Source organism: Camelus ferus, chromosome 15, assembly GCF_009834535.1.
Source record: "Camelus ferus isolate YT-003-E chromosome 15, BCGSAC_Cfer_1.0, whole genome shotgun sequence".
Lineage (NCBI taxonomy): Eukaryota > Metazoa > Chordata > Mammalia > Artiodactyla > Camelidae > Camelus > Camelus ferus.
Window position 1 is genome coordinate 27054767 of NC_045710.1, and position 18440 is coordinate 27073206.

Below are 18440 nucleotides of genomic sequence, written 5' to 3' on the forward strand. Positions count from 1 at the left end.
GATTGCATTAAATCTATAGGTTAATTCTGGGAGAACTGACAATTTAACTATATTGAGTCTTCTGACCCATGAACAAAATACACCTCTCAATTAATTTAGGTCTTCTTCAGTTTCTCTCAGCAAAATTTCATAGCTTTCAGTGTATAGGTCTTGCACATCTTTGTCAAGTTTATTCTCTAAATAGTTCATCCTTTTCTTATGTTACTGTAAGTGGTATTATAAACATTTTCAATTTCTGATTATTCATTGCTAGTTTTATTGACTTTTTAATTTTGACTCTCATTTTTTGATTTCTTAAGAGTTCATTGTGGTTTTGTTCTTTTCTGTTGTTGTTTAAAAGCATTCCATAGTTGTTTCACTCATGCAAAAACCTCATTTCCCTGAAAACGTAGAAGTTTTTTTTAATTTTCTTCTGTTCTTCAAGTCTTATGTTTTCTCTAGATTTCTGTTTTTGTCTGTTTAGATCTTTGTCTTTCATGTTAAAGTGCTGTATTTTTGGCAGTCTACTCATGTTTAAGAGGGAGATACTAAAATGCTGATTGAGAAGCTCTGCACACATTGGCAAAGGATGGTTCACCAATAGCCATCTTTGTAGGGTAAATGCCCACAATCTCCTATGTATCACTTTTTCTCCACCAGTTAGTTTCTCTCAAGAACAAAATGGCTATGGCAAAGCCAGGTCTACCTTATACATGCAAACCAGACTCCTTTGGGCCCCTTACCAACTCTTTAACAAATTCTAAGCTCTACTGTCTTTGGATTAATATGGGTTTATCTGTTCAACCCAGAACTAGATTACTGTGTTTAAAGCAATCGTTCCCAACAATATGACACCCTTCTATTATGCTGAAATAAAATTCCTAGATAGTACCTACCTACCTAAACACACACACACACACACACACAAACACACACCATTTAATGAAAAACAAAACAAAACCCTAACTGTAATATAAGGGAGAAGTAAAAGTTACAATAAAGAGCACACTGTGATACATAAATGCTCAGGAATGGCTATAATAGAAGACATAAAGAGATGACTCTGACCCTGATATGTTGGAATGTCAACTCAGATACCACTTTGATGATGCAATTTTCCAAAATGGCAAACAACTTTTGGAAATATCCCGAACAAAAAATCCTCCTCCCTTGATTCATAAGGTAGTTGCATTCCTAGAAAATTCAGTGTACAGTATACAAAAATACTTTGTGTTTATATATATAAAACAGAGTTACTTTTAGGATAATATCTGATGAAATACTGGAAAGTCACTGTAGGGCAAGGGACAATTTTTCCTGGTCTCTGCCTATCAAGTACTTGTAGTATCCTCCACAATATGAAAAAGCACCCTTACAAACTGTCAAAATGTCCCCCAAGGGGGCAGTATCTTCCTTATTAAGAGACGCTGGGCTAGAGGGATGAGATTCAGTCAGTCAGGCACATTCAAACCTTGATTACTCTACAAAATGTGGGAGGGTGGAGGTGCAGCAATATCTACTATTTCTAACTTCCTCATTAATAAATTAAAACTAAGAGAATTTCAAGTGCTCCCTCAGATAAAGGGCTTTATATTGAAGAAACTTTTACTAGTAAAGCAAAGTTCACTACATTTGTTCAAGTTGAAAGCATTTTAAATTTGAGATGGCTAGGAAGACGATTAGTTTAAGTAAAATAGATTATTTTGATTAACACTCGAATTCCTTTGGTAGAAATGCTAAGTTTTAGGGAAAAACGACATCATGGATTAAATAGCCACTAGATTTAGAATCCCCAGTAGCTCTTTTTGGCTTAAACAAGAATCATGTTTGTACACTCACTTACTTTTTGGTTGACATTGGAAATCACTTACAGTTAAAAAACAAAAACAAAGCTCCGAATAAAACATGCTGAGGGACAGAACCTAGGAATCTTAATTTTTCATTTCATCAAATGCCATTGCTTTTTAAGGCTTAATTCTGTGAGCAAATAAATGGTACTATGAATAAAAAGTCTCTCTTCACATGGCCTCTCAAAGGATTAAAAGTCCCTTGAGCCAGACAGCCATAAGGAGACTGGAAGATTATTGTAAGTTATCTTTTGTGCAAGGAGCTTTGTCACCTGAAGAACTTTTTAAGTGAAGCAAATCTGTGCTTTAGATTCCTAACTATGGAAGAATGTTCTACACTTAAAATTTATTCTAGAAAGAGAATCTCACTGATAATTACTAAGAAGCAGTCACCTAGCCACCTAGCCATGCCTGCAGATACCAATAAAAGGAAAACATAAAATGACCCCATTTAGTTATTCTTATCCCCTTTTCTCAGTTCAGTCCTAGAAAATATACTGCTTTGATAATCAAATCACTAACATGCTGCCAAGTCTCATGTCAATTGCAACTGCAAATATTTTTTATTTGGTGGGGTAATACCCTCAGTAGGAAAGCAGGGATTTTAAAAGGCAGTTTATAGTCCATAACTCACTTTTGCAGATTATCAAATATTTCATAGGATTTGGATATGGAATGGAACTTCAGTACTAAAAAGTAAACTCAAAGCTAGTATTATTTCTTTACAGATGTAAAACCTGCTCTTTCATGTTCTCCCAAAAGCAGAAAGATAACAGAGGGAAGAATGTTGTTGTTAAGGCTAAATGAAGAGGCAGAGTTGCCAAAACAAACTCCATTAACAAAACTGTGATGCCCAAGCAAACTGTCAAAGACAACTGACAGCAACAGAACAGGACCCATATACCAGTGCGTAAATCAGCAAGGCCCAACCTACAAACCAGTTCACGTCTGAAGAATCTACTTGTCACTTTGGTGGGGAGAGAGCATTAAGATAGAGTTCATATCTAAAAGTCAAACCACTTAAAGCAAATCTAAATTAAGTCTTGTCACCATCCACAGGTCTGTCTCCTAAAATCTTAGGCACAAAGCAGTCTATAACACTGACATCCATATTAGTTTCCAGAAGAGGGCAAGGGAAGGAGACAACTATTACATACACCCACAAGTTACCTTTTAAAATTAAGACATCTCGATTTTTTTCAACAAATGTAGAAGAATATTTATGGGGAGAAAAAAAAGCTTTGTTTATTGTAAAGTCAGGTAAACTTAGGTATTAAATTGGCAATGAATAAGGAACACACACAGCCCAATATCATATATTTATAGTTCATACACAGGTTACTTTTGGCATAACTTACTGGATTTCATGATAAGGGTCTAAAACGTTTCTAGATGGAATTTAAAATTTTCTAGATCTTTAGAGGGCTGTCAAAATTCAAGGATAAATAAAGGTTAATGGGTATTTAATTTCCATCTACACTTTCTATTCAACAGATTAAAAAATTTTTTTAAACTCCTGAATCATTTCTAAAAGGATTAAGGCAACCTCCTTTATGTTAAAATTCAAAATAAAGCTTTTACAAAAGATCTAAATGAAACTTCTATATACAAATTTGTTTGAAACCCTCAGGATCACAAAACTACCATTGCCAACTATGGCCTTCACAGTTATTCTAAGTAGATAAAACATATTCTCCCTTCTTTTAAAGATGAAAATAATTTTCTATTATTTCATCAGTTTTCTATTATAAAAAAGCTGTGATAATGGGTGTGTTATATGGTATAGTCTCTCAATACCATGTTTAGCCCTTACACTAACTTGCCTTTGTATGAGATATATTATTCTCAAAAACAAACAAACAAACAAAAAAAAAACAAATCCAGTGGGAGAAAGAATGTTTAATAAATGGTGTTGAAACAAATAGCTATCTGTTTGGGAAAAAAAATAAATTTTGATCCTTATACCTTGTACCATGTAGAAAAATACATGTATTACTGATGGATTCAAGAGTAAAAAATAAAAATGTAAGTACCCAAAATTCTACATACAATTTTAGGGAGTTCACAGACTCCCTAAAGCCCATCCATGGATCTCAGATTATCTAGAAAAGGAACTGTTAATCATAACTTCTATTAAAATTTCAATGCCAAATACCAGACGTGTTTTCAAGATCAAGTCACGTGCAGCAAATGAAGATGAACACATTAACTCATTGCTGTAACTTTATAAAATCTCCAAACTGGAACTAGAAACAGAGGCATGTCAATACAAATGGACAATGACTTAGAAAAAAAAAATACACCAATTTAAATAAGTTTGAGTGCATACTGTACAAGTGTATCCATATGTCTGTTAGCCTTTCAGAAATAGAAAATCAGCTAAATCTGTAGTACTTAAATTTTAATATATGCAATGCTATTCTCAAACTTGATTAAAATACTCAATAAATACAAGTTATGTTTAATATGAATAACTGCAACGTACTTAAACATCTAAACATAGAATAGGAATTCTATAATATTAAAATGCAATACTTTCACCTGCATTAATCTCATACACAATGGAAAAATACTTGCAGATAATTAGCATTAAGAATGCAAATATATTTTCACTGTGGAAGAAAAATAAGATAAGAAATCATATATTTGTGTAATCTACAAGAAAGCTGTAGATAGTCTACATTATGATATTCTATTTTAAAATGAAAACAATTCAATATTTAAGTTTACAACAAATTTACTCAAGGCAAAAATATTTGTTTATTACAGAACAGGATCTTAAAGTAAGCAAGGCAACATTAGATCAACCATTTTAGGTTTTTTTTTTTAAATGAAGTGTTGCTTTAAAATTGTAATAAAGGTAAACATAAATTCTAACATGCTCTTCTCTTCTTATAAATGGGATGATGTAGAAAAGCAAAGCTTCAATGTGTAGGGATTGGAACCATCTGTAAAAGTTAAAAAACAAAGTTAACAGTTCCCTTCATCAAACTTTCATGATTACCATCAATTAGCAGAGTAAATTATTTCACATTTTATAGTATTAGAAGAAGGAATGTTATGAAGGAAAATTTCTATGTAAGGTAAGGGGAAGATTACTTTTGTTCCTTATCTACTAGCAGGTAAGCTCCATGAAGGCAGGGACTTTGTCCATTTTTACATTCCTATTGTTCTAAGCATCACCTGACACACAGAAGGCACTCAGGAATTAAAGGACATAGTGTACTTTTTAAAAAATTTACTATGTTAATATGATACACCGAGAAGGAGACAATGCCATTTTGGTACTATTCTTGCACAAAATGCATTATCTCATTTCAATCATGAGAAAAATCACAGAAATAAAATTGAGGGACATCCTACAATGTCTAGCCAGTACTCCTCAAAAATGTCAATGATATGAGAAATAAGGAAAGACAGAAGAACTCTCATGGGCTGGAAGAGACTAGGAAAAAATACCAACTAACTGTAATATGGGGTTTTAGATAGGATCCTGGAAGAGAAAACGGGTATTAGTGTGACATGGGTGGCATACAAATAAAATCTAGGCTTAGTTGACAGTAATATGACTAATATTAATTTTCAATTTTTAATTTAAGAATAAATATTCAATAACAAAAAAGAAGTTTCTCAACTTTTTTAGTGAATCAATCATTATAGATGAATAGTATCAGGATTAGGCATATCTTTGTCTATCCAAAGCTCACTTTGCAGAAAACATTACCAATGGCAATTACCCTAGAAAAGCTAATTCAAATATAGCTTGGGAAGTGGGACAAGACTGGAATGTACAAGAAGACATCAATGAGCTGGAAAAGTTCCAGGAGATCTAGTATTAAATCTCTGAGCATCAATGGGGCATTACAGATTTTTAAATTGGAAAAAAAACCAAAACTGGGTATAATCCATAAAAATCCTTCCATATGATACATTCCTCTAATTTTTCAGACCAGGTAGAGATAATTCTTCATCAATTGATTATGCAAAGAAATAACTCTGGTACCTTAATGTACCAGAATTTTAGTATTAAAAGCTATTGCTCCTTAAGAAAATAAAATCCTGTAAAAGAAAAAGCATATACATCAACAAGTATTTGTAAGACAGTGCAGAGGATAAAAAGAGAAATAACTGTACTTGTCTCCCAGGAGTTTATAGTTCATATACTATCCTGAATATTTCTCAAATATACATATAATTTTAAAGTCTTTTAAAACTTTCCATCAAAAATTAAGCCTGACTCACTACTTGAAATTTACTTTTGTGACTGAAGGTAAAATGAGAAAGTATTCCTATTTTTTATTTTTTAACTTTTCAGTAAAAAAATTTTCAAACATAAAAAAAAATACATTTATTTTTATAAAAAGTATAAGGAACACCCATATAGCTTTAATAACTGTCAACATTTGGCAGTCTTATTTCATTTACCTACCCTCCACACACTTTTGGGGGGCTGGAATATTTTAAAGCAAATTCTAGATATATTATTCCACCCATAAATCCTTCAGTGTATATTCTTTTTTTCTCCCTTCACTACAATTCATCATCACACCTAATAAAATTAATAACAATTTTTCTCCTATTATTTAGAAAAATAAAGTTTCAACATCTTTAGATCCAGAATCAAAGTAAATTACATAGCACAAAGCTTCAAAAGTTAAATACTTGAGTCTTCTTTGCACAGTAAAAAAGAGGCCATTTACCATTTCAGAGAGAATAAACATAGTGACAATTTCATTTGGAACAACTATGTGGAATACCATTTTTCATCTATCATACTGGTAAAAATTGAAAATGTGACAACACTCAGTGTTGGTAAGAGTGTTGGGCAGTGGGCATTTTCATATACCACAGGCGATAAGGTAAACTTGTGTAACCTTTTTAAAAGGCAATCTAGCAACATTTACCCAAATATAAACCTTTATGCTCTCCACTCTAAGAATACTGCCCTAAAAATACAAAAAGCACAACTATAAGGAGTTTATTACAGTAATAGAAAAACATAATTGGAAACAACCAGTGTTCATTAGTGCAGAAGTGGATAAATCCAATAAAGTGTGCTATATCTCTACTAAAAATAGCTACTCTGTGGTAGGGGTGGGGTCGGTGTGGGGGTAGCTTTGCATGTGCTGATATAGAAACAGCTCCAAGATATATTAAGTGAAAACAGCAAGGCACACAACAGTATGTACAGAAGAATCATTCTATGTTAAGTTTTAAAAATGTAGATACATACACTGGGGAGGAGGAATAAAAGACAAAAAGGTTAGAGGTTAATGAAAACTTTAACTTCCACTTTGTACCATTATGTACTGTCCAAGTTTTTTAACTGTATGTACTTACTGCTTTAAGGACAACAGGAATTATGGAAGTCAGCCTCCAAGATGGCCCCAAATTTCCCTACCTCCTGGTATTCACAGCCCTGTACAGTCCCCTCCCATACTGCACTATGGTTGGTCAGTGTGACCACAAGATTACAATATACGTCATAGTATGTCACTTCCAGTATTAGGTTATAAAAGACTCTGTGGCTTCTGTTTTGTTGTTTTTTTGTTTTCATCTCTCTTTCATCATCTCATTCTGAAGGAAATGAGCCAATGTGGCTTGACTGTCCTTACAAAGAATTACGAGTGGGCACTGAAGTGGATTTTCTAGCCCCAGTCATAAGATTTGAAATGACTGCAGATTATAGGTGACTGCAGCCTCATGAGACACCCTGAGCCAGAACTACCAGCCTAACTATATACACAGATTATTGACCCTCAGAAACAGAAGGATAATAAATGTTTGTTGTTTTAAGCTGTTAAATGTTGTGATAGTCTATTACACAGCAATAGGTAACTAATACAAGAATTATGTGGGTTGTGGGATTTATATGCCTTTTTGAAATTTGTACTTCTCTGTATTAAAAAAACTACTAAATGTTATTTTAAAATTATCATCAATGTTTCTGATGGTAAATCCCATGGAATAATTACCACACAATCTACTTACTTGGAACTCTTATCTGGTAGTGATTTAGTGCTGTAAGGGCTTCTACTGCATCAGTTTTGCATTCCCACTCTAACAGCCCAGAAAGCGTTTTGGCAGAAGCTAAAACCAAACACAAATCCAGCTGTTATTTGCTTGTCATCAAACTAACCAGAAAACTTAAAAAAAAGGAAATGTGCACTTACGTTTTGCATCAAACACTTTATATTTGATGAATGTAAGAACTTCATGGTCATTACACAACTGTCAAAGAAATGTAAAACTCCATTAAAAATGTGGCCAACATAATATTCCTACCTTTTTTTTTCTCCCAGAAAGTAAACTTTATGGCAGCATTTAAGGTTTGAGTCTGGCATGAATGAATTAAGTAAAATATGTTCTTAGATTAATAAGCTGCATGAAAAAATCAATTAAAATAGTGACACTCTATAATCTATGTATATAATTTTAGTGCTGTACAATAAAATCAAGATTTGTAACTAAAATATATACTCAGAGTTGAACCAGGATTTATCAAGTACCTAAGGTAGGGAATGGAATTCCAGAAAAATCAATTCTTTTCTGAGGCATTTTCTACAGTTAGGGGAAAATACAGGGATATGTAAAATTTTTTTATAGGTGAGACTTAAGGGCATGGTAAAAGCACCTTCTGAATGCAGGAGTAAGGGTACCTCATTCTAATTCCAATTCTCAAAAAGACTGAGCCACAAACCAACAAGAGATCAATGAAGGATGGAGGCCAGAAAAGTTAATGGTCAAAGAATGAACTATATTAAGTACCAAATTAGTAACAGAATACTAATAATGTCAAAAGTGGATGATGAACAGAGCAAGACTCTAAAAAGCTAAAATATGATATATTTTAAAATAGGAAATAGGAACATTCTACACAAATTTTATTTCAGTGCCTACCTTTGTGAAGGTCTCTTCTGTGACACACAGTGGAACATTATAATAATGCAGCACACATGAGGGTGGCTGAATTATATTCTTAGACGCTTGGCCAGCACTTGTAAAGCGATTATTTTTGCTCATTGCAAAATCTTTGTAGCTACTTGTACCATCCTCCAGCTCAAATATTTGACTTGGAACAACTGAATGTTGTTTAGATACACTGAAGATTAGAAAGGAAAGAAGTACAGAACGTAACTTTGTTAGATAAAAAGCAGCAAGTAGACAATCTGAAAATGTTAACTTGTATGCCTGCATCAATCTTAACAAATATATAGCTATTTAAGTACAGTTTAAATACTATTTTTAACATGTAAATACTTTAAAGTTATAATCAATCACTCATATAGATTAGACATCACTTAGGAAGAAAAATCTATTGAATACATTTTCAAATTAGAAAACTTGAATATAAAAACTTGCTCATATTAAAAAATATGCTGTTATACACAACATTGGAAATGACTATAACTCAATAAAAAGATGTTTTAAAAAATTGTTTTATAATCATAAAACTAAAAACTAGGTATATTTAATAAGTAAAATCTAAATTATATGACCATAAGGGTCTAAAATGACATCACTATAGCTGTTAATTTCAGATTTGCCCGCAGTTACATTAAAATTTTCTGAAATGGAAATTAATGTCTCTAATAAAAAGGCTAAATATTTTTTAATTTTACCACTTAAGATAAATAATTACCAAACATTAAGTCTTTTCCCAAATAATTTGACATTGTTAAGGTGTGTGACAGCTCTTTCTACAGCATACTCATCACCCATCTCTACCAGTGCTGTACCAGGAATGGTCTTCATAAATTTTACCTGTAAATATGAAATCCCAAAAAAGTTAACATTTAATCCCCCTTTACAGTAGCAGAATTTCTAAAAGATAACATAAGTGGTTGCTGTCAAATAAAGAAGAGAGCCTTGAATCTTAACTTTATTCTGCTGTGCTATTAGACACTCATCAAAGTTCAATAAAATTAATTAATTAAAGGAAGACTATAATTCTATTATATAGCACATCGAAGAAGAGCACAGGCTTATGCTGACTGTCATTTATTAATTGTGTGATTTGGGGCATTTTACTTCAGTCCTCTGAGCCACAGTCTTCCCTATAAAATGGACATGATAACATTTGGCAGGACTTATCAATATTTATTCATTCAATATTTATTAAGTGTCTAATATGTTTTAATAATTATGCACTGTGCCAGGTACTGGGGATTTAATGGCAAGCATAATAGACATGGTCTTCTTGAAGCTTATACTCTAGTAGGTAGGTTTGAAATTTTAAAGTAAATAATAATTAACAACTATTCAGAGTGTTTAAACAATAAACACTCTAAAAGCAATAAGCAAGATACCATATAAGAAGTAATACAAGATGGCCTTGAGATAGCATTGCCAGTAGGAAAGTTTGCACAAGGCAGGGGCAGCTTATTAAATAGGCAGTACTAGGCGGGAGGGTATAGCTCAGTGGTAGAGTGCATGTCTAGCATGCATGAGATCCTGGGTTCAATCCTGAGTACCACCACTAAAAATGGAAGTAAATAAACCTCATCTCCCACCCCTCCAAAAACAGGCAATACTTCACAAGTTTTCATGACATCTTTGACAGAGGCCATACTTATCCTCTTAAATACTATGCCAATTTTAGTATATAATGCTGTAAGGGTTAGATGGGAGAAAGTATGACAGCATAGTGCCTACCCCTTGGGAAGTCCCTAAATAGTTATTAAGTACCACTAACATTCATGACACTTTGAACATACTTCTTTCTTATCTGCTAACATCAAAGGGAAAGTGGGAATGTATTTATACAACAAATGCAACATAGCATTTATATCTATCAATTTGGATGAGCTATCCTAGCATTTTTATACTACACCTGTACTTGAACAAACCCAGTTGTAACAGGACTTTTCAGCTTTACTGGAAATCAATTGTCTTCTTATGGGCAAAATTTCCCTCCCTTGATTTAATCCAATAACATGCTATAAATATAATAATGACTAAATATATATGTCAAATATGTAGTTCTTATATTAGTAAATTTCAAAAGAAATCAGAAAAAATTAACTATATATAGATTTAAAGGATTATGATGGCTTGAGTTTAATGTATTATATTGTGTCATTTAAAATGTTAAAATGTTTTGAAATGTGCATTGAGAGAGACTAGAATTATTGAAATGATATACAGAAAACTTAAGTTTTATTAGAAAAAGTGATTTGGGTTTCTAAATAATGAGATAATTTAGTTCATAACACAAAAGACAACAATCTAAAGATGTTGATTAAAATGCCTGATTCCAGTTGTCTACGAACGTGAAAAGCATAAACAGATAAGTAACACTACATAAAGGTTAAAATATAAATTAAAGCCCATTTAGTTGTCAAGTACGTGGTTTCTAGACCTTAACTAGACACCCAGAAGTCTAAAAAATTTATGTGAAAAAATCTGAATTACTTTTCCCAATGTTGCTGAATCTGCCCTATTTCTTGGTTAGTTATATAAGCAGAAATATCCCATATGTTATCCCCTAAACCAAATATGGAATTTTTTTCCTTTAAAAAAAATGTGGTCAAGTAGTAAATTCTTTTTTCAGAGATTTTCAAGTTGCTCTCTCAGATCAAGGAGAATTAATGTCTCAGATCCATTTAGAATTAATTAACTAAGAACTAAGAGTACCAACTCCATACTCCCCTCTCCCACACTCTTGTGACTCATACACTTGTACTTTTTTATTGTTGTGAAAAACACACTAAAATCACTTTAAAAAACAGGGAAAAATAACATTACAACTATATCAAAACTCAAATAAGTGAATATATCAAAAACTGGTAATAAGCCTACCAATTGTTTCCCCAGTTAAATTTTCCATGATTCTTTCAAAAATAGCTTAGAATCTACTTTGTGACAGGGACTATTCTAAGTATTCGTGAGATGTCAATGAACAAAACATCACAGATCAGGGAAAACCACAAAGTTACCCGGGGAAAATAAAGTTACAATTTTAAAGATCTTCAAAATATGTAAAACTGAAATGTTTTACCACTTTTTGAGTGTAAGCCTCCAGACAGAAAAGTTTTGGACACCTTCTATCAAAGTGGGTCAGTTACAAATACTGACTGAGCTAAAAGCATGTTGTTCCTCAGAAGATACTAGGACTCCAGCACTTAGAAGGTAAGTACATAAATCCAGAACTCTCCTAAAATTCATGGCTGTGGCCACGCTGTGAGGCATATTTATGTGTACCTAGCTCCATGAAAGTAACTGCTCTTTCAAAACCCCACAGTTCAACATGTTAAATGCTAGAATCTCTCTGAAATGATTTTTTAAAATATGGTTTATGCCTCTAGTATGCTAACTGATTAAACTACTTACCGTTTTGGACTTCTTTTTATATTAGTAATTTTAAAAATATTTTTAGTACCAACAACCTATACCGATCACTTACCAACAAAAAACAATTCCTAGAATTCCTACCTAATGGAGTTCTAGCTTATGTGGATCATCACTGAAAGAACTTGCGTGTTCCTAAATACAAGGAGAAGACACATATATTTGCAGCCTTTTCAGATATTCCTACTACATATCCTAACAAAAGAAGCTAATATAAAATGAAACTTACCTTTTCAATATTTCCATATAAGCAGAATAGGTTGAAGACTCTTGAACAATTCATTTTCAGTTGATGTAATCCACTAACCATTACAACTGAACCAGAGGGATTTCCTCCATGCATGTAAGAGGAAGAAGCCTGCGGTAATGGATATGCAACAAGCTCAGGTGTATCTCGAGAGCCCATTCTGTAACGACTTGGTAAAGGTAATAATGGACCATGGGATCCTATTAAAAAAAAAAAGGGGACAACAAAACACAACACAACTTTAGTAGATACACTTCACCACATATAAAAACAAACCCTTAATATTAGCTAGGTGGATGGTATGTCCAAGGAAAACTCAAATGAATATTCAAATATAACCTGTGGAAATTAACAAAAATCTATATTTATTTTGCACCAGATCCAATATATGTTGACCTGCACACACCTGCATACAACAGGCTTTAAGTTCATATTTTTAAAAAATAATAGTTTAACAAAAAAGTATACAAGACCAGGCCATATATGGAGGGGGGAAATCAGTGCAAAACTTTGGGCCACTGTATATAAATTATACCTAAAAAAAAAAAAGAAAAACTTCTGCCAACATCTTTTAGAGGATAATACAATAAAATCTACAATGAAATCTAGGAAACTATCTTCATACAGATATAACAAAAAGAACATCTTCAGTTCCACTGAAAAGTTGTCCCCTTGAATATATTTTACTATAATGTACTTTCAGGCTAGTATTTTATTCTCCTAATTATAATTAAGGAAACTACAACCCTAGATTTAGTTAATACCCCCCACCTCTACTCAGAGGTGTCATTACTGAGCAACCTCCATTTTTTGAAACAACATCAAAAACCCACTAGAAAATAACACGTAAGTATCTAAAACTGTTGTCACAGAAATCTGTATCTCTTACACTGAGAATTCTTATTAAGAATCAGCTTACTAACTCTGGAGTAGTTTTAAACAACTTTAATTTATTTAGTTTTCCCATCCATAACAGATTAGAAGTAACAAGAAAAACAAAGCTAGAGTGAATTGGAATAGACAGGAATGAGGAAGTCCAGAGAAACTGTGATACTGAAAGTATGCATGGGGCACGCTTACAGCAGCAAGAAGAGAGGCATAAAAACCCAGAAGAAGCAACTAAGATGGAGAGGTGTAACTCAAATATATAAACCTACACATCTTAGCTGCTCCTGAGTCAGTGATTACAGACGCATACTCTGGGGTGCACTGCAAGATTCTCCTGATGTGCAAGAAACCAATCCAAAATCTCAAGTCCTTTCCTCATTTCTCAAGAAGTACAAAATGTGTAACACTACTGACTTTCATTTTTATCTAAGACTAAGGAACACTTGTCATCTATTGAGTTACTAAGAACTATTATATTTTGGTATCATAGCACATTATAGTTTATGGGGACTCCAATTTGGTATTCAGTATCCTAAATATAGCTGCCATTCGTAACAACACAGCAACACGACCACTGAGCACATACAACATGGTGTAAATTCCTGAAGTTTTATGGAGGAATACTTTATGAACACACCATCAGTGTTGCCTTAAATTGGTCACGGTTTTCAACTGCTCTTACTGCTGGTAATTGGTAGCTTATCAAAACAATCAACGTAGCTCATGGTGAGTTACTGGTTGGCAAATATAAGTACACTGTCCTCCAATTTAGACTATTACACATATACTGGGGTCAAATATCAATTATTCTTACCTCTATAGCAAAAATACATATACATGTTATACTTCACCCCCACCACTACCATTTGCTTATACAGTATGACACTTCAGTATTATCACTAAATTTTCTCACAGAAAATAGAAAAATGTATGGAAGATGGGCAGTGGAAGTTTCCACTCTGCTTAAGCAGACCAAGGTCCCAAAACTCTGAGATCCACTGCCATAGGTAACAAATTCAGTGCAAAAGAATACCTGATGTTTGTAATTATGATATTGAGCCATCAGGATTAAATTATGTTACTTACACTACCTAAATTGTCACCTATGTTAAGAAGATAAGGGAAAAAAAAAGTCTTTTAAAAGCTTTATATACTATACTTTTCTATATTTTCATGCAAAAAGCTTTGGTGCTTAAAAAATGAATGCTTCAAGTTTAAAAAATCTTACTTATATGGAAAAATACTACATAAATGGCATTTTGAAGATTTTGAAGGCATTTCCCATCTTTAATACTTTAAAATCTTTGGCCCAGGAACCACATCCAAAAATGCCAGCAATTAATATATAAATTTTTCTTGGGCTCTAAGCAAACAAATCTGTACATTCTTTTTTGCCACTTTTCAAGTATGAGGGTTTCTACCAGTTCCTCTCACAGGACTGGGCTTCCCAAATTAAAAGATTTAAAGAATTCTGAAATCAAAGATTTATACTGCTATATTAAACTAATGAATAAATTCAATCTATTAAATAAACCTTTTCTGTCCCTTCTCACATACCATTATAAAGGAAAAGTCACCTCTTATATGACACCAAAATGCAAATAAACCTGTTTTTGTTGAACTGCTGACTGAAAGGATACAGCTGTGATTTGCAGCATTTGTAAAAAGGCTCTGTATCATTAGTACCCACTCCTGTCTTTGCTTTTCCCCCAATTTCCTCATCTTACTTCTTTCCTCTACCAATCTTTATTCATCTCTCTCTCTCTCTTCTATACCCTATTCTGCTTACTTCCCTAGAAAAGTAGAACAAATTTTCTTTTGAGTTAAATGTTTCAATGGACATAGCTCAGAACGGACGCACCTACACCTTACCACAACCATTCCTCCTGGCAGGTCTCTCCAGAACCTGAATGATCCCTATTTAATAAATGTCATTACAAAAAATTGTGCACCTCTTTAAGTAAGCTTACATTTAAAAATTTATACACACACACACACACACACACTTATAAATTAGAGCATGAAAGTGACAAAGAACTTCACAATAGGCTTTTTAAAAATATAAAGCTCCTCTAGGGCATATAACATATTCTTCTTTATGCAATTTTTCAGTAAAATGTATCTTATAAGCAAAGACAAACCTGAAAAGCCATACTGAGAAAACTGTCTGTGTCAACACTACTACAGCAGAGTTCTTCGTCCTTCACTTACACTTTCACAGATTTCTCTAACCCACTTTGGCAGAACATGTAACCAATTTTTAGCCTTAAGCTGTCATGACACATTTATATGCTCCACAACCACACTGCAAACTTGTGATCAGTCATTCTTTTGTAGCCCTCCATTAAACAAAGCACAGTAGTTTCCTAGTAAGTGTTTCTTTACTGCAGGATCAAAACTACTCATACAACCACATTTAATATTTACTCTGTAAAAGAAACAACTAAGGAAAACGATCAAGGAACACACTAAAACGACTGTAGTAAGATTATCATTCTATACCACACTGTTTTGATATAACATAGAGATTGTTTCAATCTCTTCCGCAATATAGACTACCACAGAAACTTTAATGAATACAAACACACAGACATACACACACACACGTAATAAATTCCTGGAGTTCAAATAAAGACACTAGGGAATAAGCTAAAACTCACAGCTAAAAATGGTCACCAAATATGTATATAATGTGAAAACATTTTGGACAACAGGCAACACTGGGTTTTTTTTTATAATAAATCCCCAGACTACAAATAGCAATTTCTATTTTCTACCACTTTTAATACTACTTCTAACTGTACTTTAATTTCAAACCACAGAATAGGTGAGGTCAACAACTACTGCTAAAAACTAAGAAATATTTAATAACATAGAACCTATATCCAGTTAAAAGTTTAAACAATAACAATTTTCAACATCTACTTACAAAGACAACAATCTGATACCTAACTTTTCTGGCAAAGATTATTATTCTAGGTTTCATAATCTTATCAACAGAGCAAACATTAAAACTGAGGTTTGTTTTTTTTTTAAGAATTAAATACAAATTTAAGCAAAGCTGAAATACCAACTGTAGAACTAAAAGAATTAAGGATCTAACCAAAAACATGTTTCCTTTTCAACAAAAACACTAATCTCTCTGCCTTTATTATTCAAAATTCCTCTTTGCTCATAATCTCTAGAATGGGAGAAAATACACTTACTGAGCTATACTTCTTTTTGGTCCTCTAACAGACTAATTACTAATCAAATATCTCTAATCAACAAATCAAAACAAAATATAATGGGAAAAAAGCTTTCAATCCCAGTGAATAGCTCTCAAACCTCAAAGATTATGAGCTATAACAATAGCATAAGAAGACAAAGGAATTTAGACAACTCCTTTGGAGTACATTTATGAAGGACTGATCCCATAAACCAAGTCAGGTGAGCAGGAAAAACAAAGACAAGAATTGTGCCATTCTTCATCAGAAATGCAAAAATTCTAAAAGTTTGTCTATACTACCTTCCTTCTGCCTTGACAAACTTACCATAGCCATCATGTCTAAACGAAGAAGGGTGTTCTCCCAAAATGGCTTGTCTCTGGCGACCCTTTCCTCTATCTGACACAAAAGTAGAAACATGGTTTTAACAATTTTGACCCAAGTACTTAACAGAGTTCTCACATGGGAAACACCCATTCAAAACATCCATTACAATTCATAAAAGAAATGTGATTCCTGGTTAACGTTAAACATCCATTCATATCCAATTTAAATACAAACAACAAAAGTTTAAGAAAGTAATTCTATCTAACAAATTCCACTTAACTTGAAAATGTCTTTTTGGCAAATGCCAAATACAGTCACACTTTCAAATTTAAGGAAAGAATGGATACTTTTCAGAAAGTGAATGTACACAATGCTAGAGTTTGACACTGTACAGAAGTTTTTACCAATACATGTCTTTAAAACAAGCTTTAAGTGCAGTACTTTTGAAAGACAGTACCTGATGTATACTATTAGCTTCAACAGCAACACATTTTCAAAGTGGGCTTCTTTCAAGAAGTTCAGCATAAGCCAACAACAACCTGTATTACATGGTTTCACAATCAGTAAACACAGAGTATTTTGTATGTATATACACATATTTACAAACACCTAGTGACTTGAGAGCTGGAAATCTGCACATCACTGGCCCATATTGTATCATGATTGGTCATTGTCTATAGACCTTAATACCAGCCAAGACTAGGAGCACCCCCCGAAGTTTAAATATGCAAAGTTAAAGCTAACCAAGGGGGCTACATTATTGGGTGAGAGTACTACAATACTCCTAAAGGATAATTTTTATGCTAGCTACTTTTTAAGGAAAGGCATGCCAATCTTCCCAAATCTGAGACATCAATAAAAAAAAATTACTTGTAAGTTTCTAAAATAGCACTTCCTATGTTAGTAAATTTAAAAATCATTGTATAATACTTTTAGAACTTTGTTGATCAAATTATAGTGTTCACTAAGACTTTTTTCATATATCTTAAGAGTCTGGTCATTCTAATCTTTGAAAATTCAAAGAGAAAGGCTTTCTATATATATCCTTAGTCACCTAAACAAATGAGGTTTATGGGAGATGAGAAATACTTTAATTTTCACTTCAGTCTACAGAAATATCATTTTAATTACCTATTCCAAGTTATCACAGCACTGAAAAGGACCTAGGAGGTCATCTAGTTCAACTTTTACTGAGTATACAAATTATCCTTACATTCTCCCTGGGACTGTCGACTGGGACCATCTAGCCTCTGCTTACCCAACACCGATAAGACACTCACTACTTTCCCTTACATTTTCAGTTAGTCCTAAATCATGAGAAAATTAATTTTTATATTGTATAGAAATTGATCCTCTACATATATTCTACTCCATTTAGAGCCTCACAGTCTTTCTCATTACTCAGTCTTTCTCCAAAGATCCTTCTGAATGCTTAGAAGTTATGATCCTCCCTCCGTTTCCCCAAAGTCATTTCTTGATCTTCAGTCTAAACACTCAACAGTTCATTCTTTCCATTACATGGCTTGCAGCATCATCATTTAAGTCTCACTCCTCTTCAATCAATCCAGTCTGTTAATCCATTCTGCTAACATTCCT

At 33.0% G+C, this 18440-nt stretch overlaps 1 protein-coding gene across 1 annotated transcript in view; it reads right to left on the reverse strand.

Annotated features, from left to right (window-relative positions):
- Positions 1–3045: 3045 nt before the first annotated feature.
- Positions 3046–18440, reverse strand: part of HNRNPLL (heterogeneous nuclear ribonucleoprotein L like) — a 34829-nt gene continuing 19434 nt past the window's right edge. Inside the window, exons 7-13 of the mRNA XM_032497367.1 lie at positions 16845–16916; positions 12406–12623; positions 9469–9590; positions 8727–8928; positions 8000–8057; positions 7818–7916; positions 3046–4774 (exon numbers count right to left, since the gene is read on the reverse strand). Of these exons, the coding sequence (XP_032353258.1) occupies positions 4719–4774; positions 7818–7916; positions 8000–8057; positions 8727–8928; positions 9469–9590; positions 12406–12623; positions 16845–16916 (827 nt within the window). The 3' untranslated portion in view covers positions 3046–4718. The remainder of the gene's footprint in view (positions 4775–7817; positions 7917–7999; positions 8058–8726; positions 8929–9468; positions 9591–12405; positions 12624–16844; positions 16917–18440) is intronic.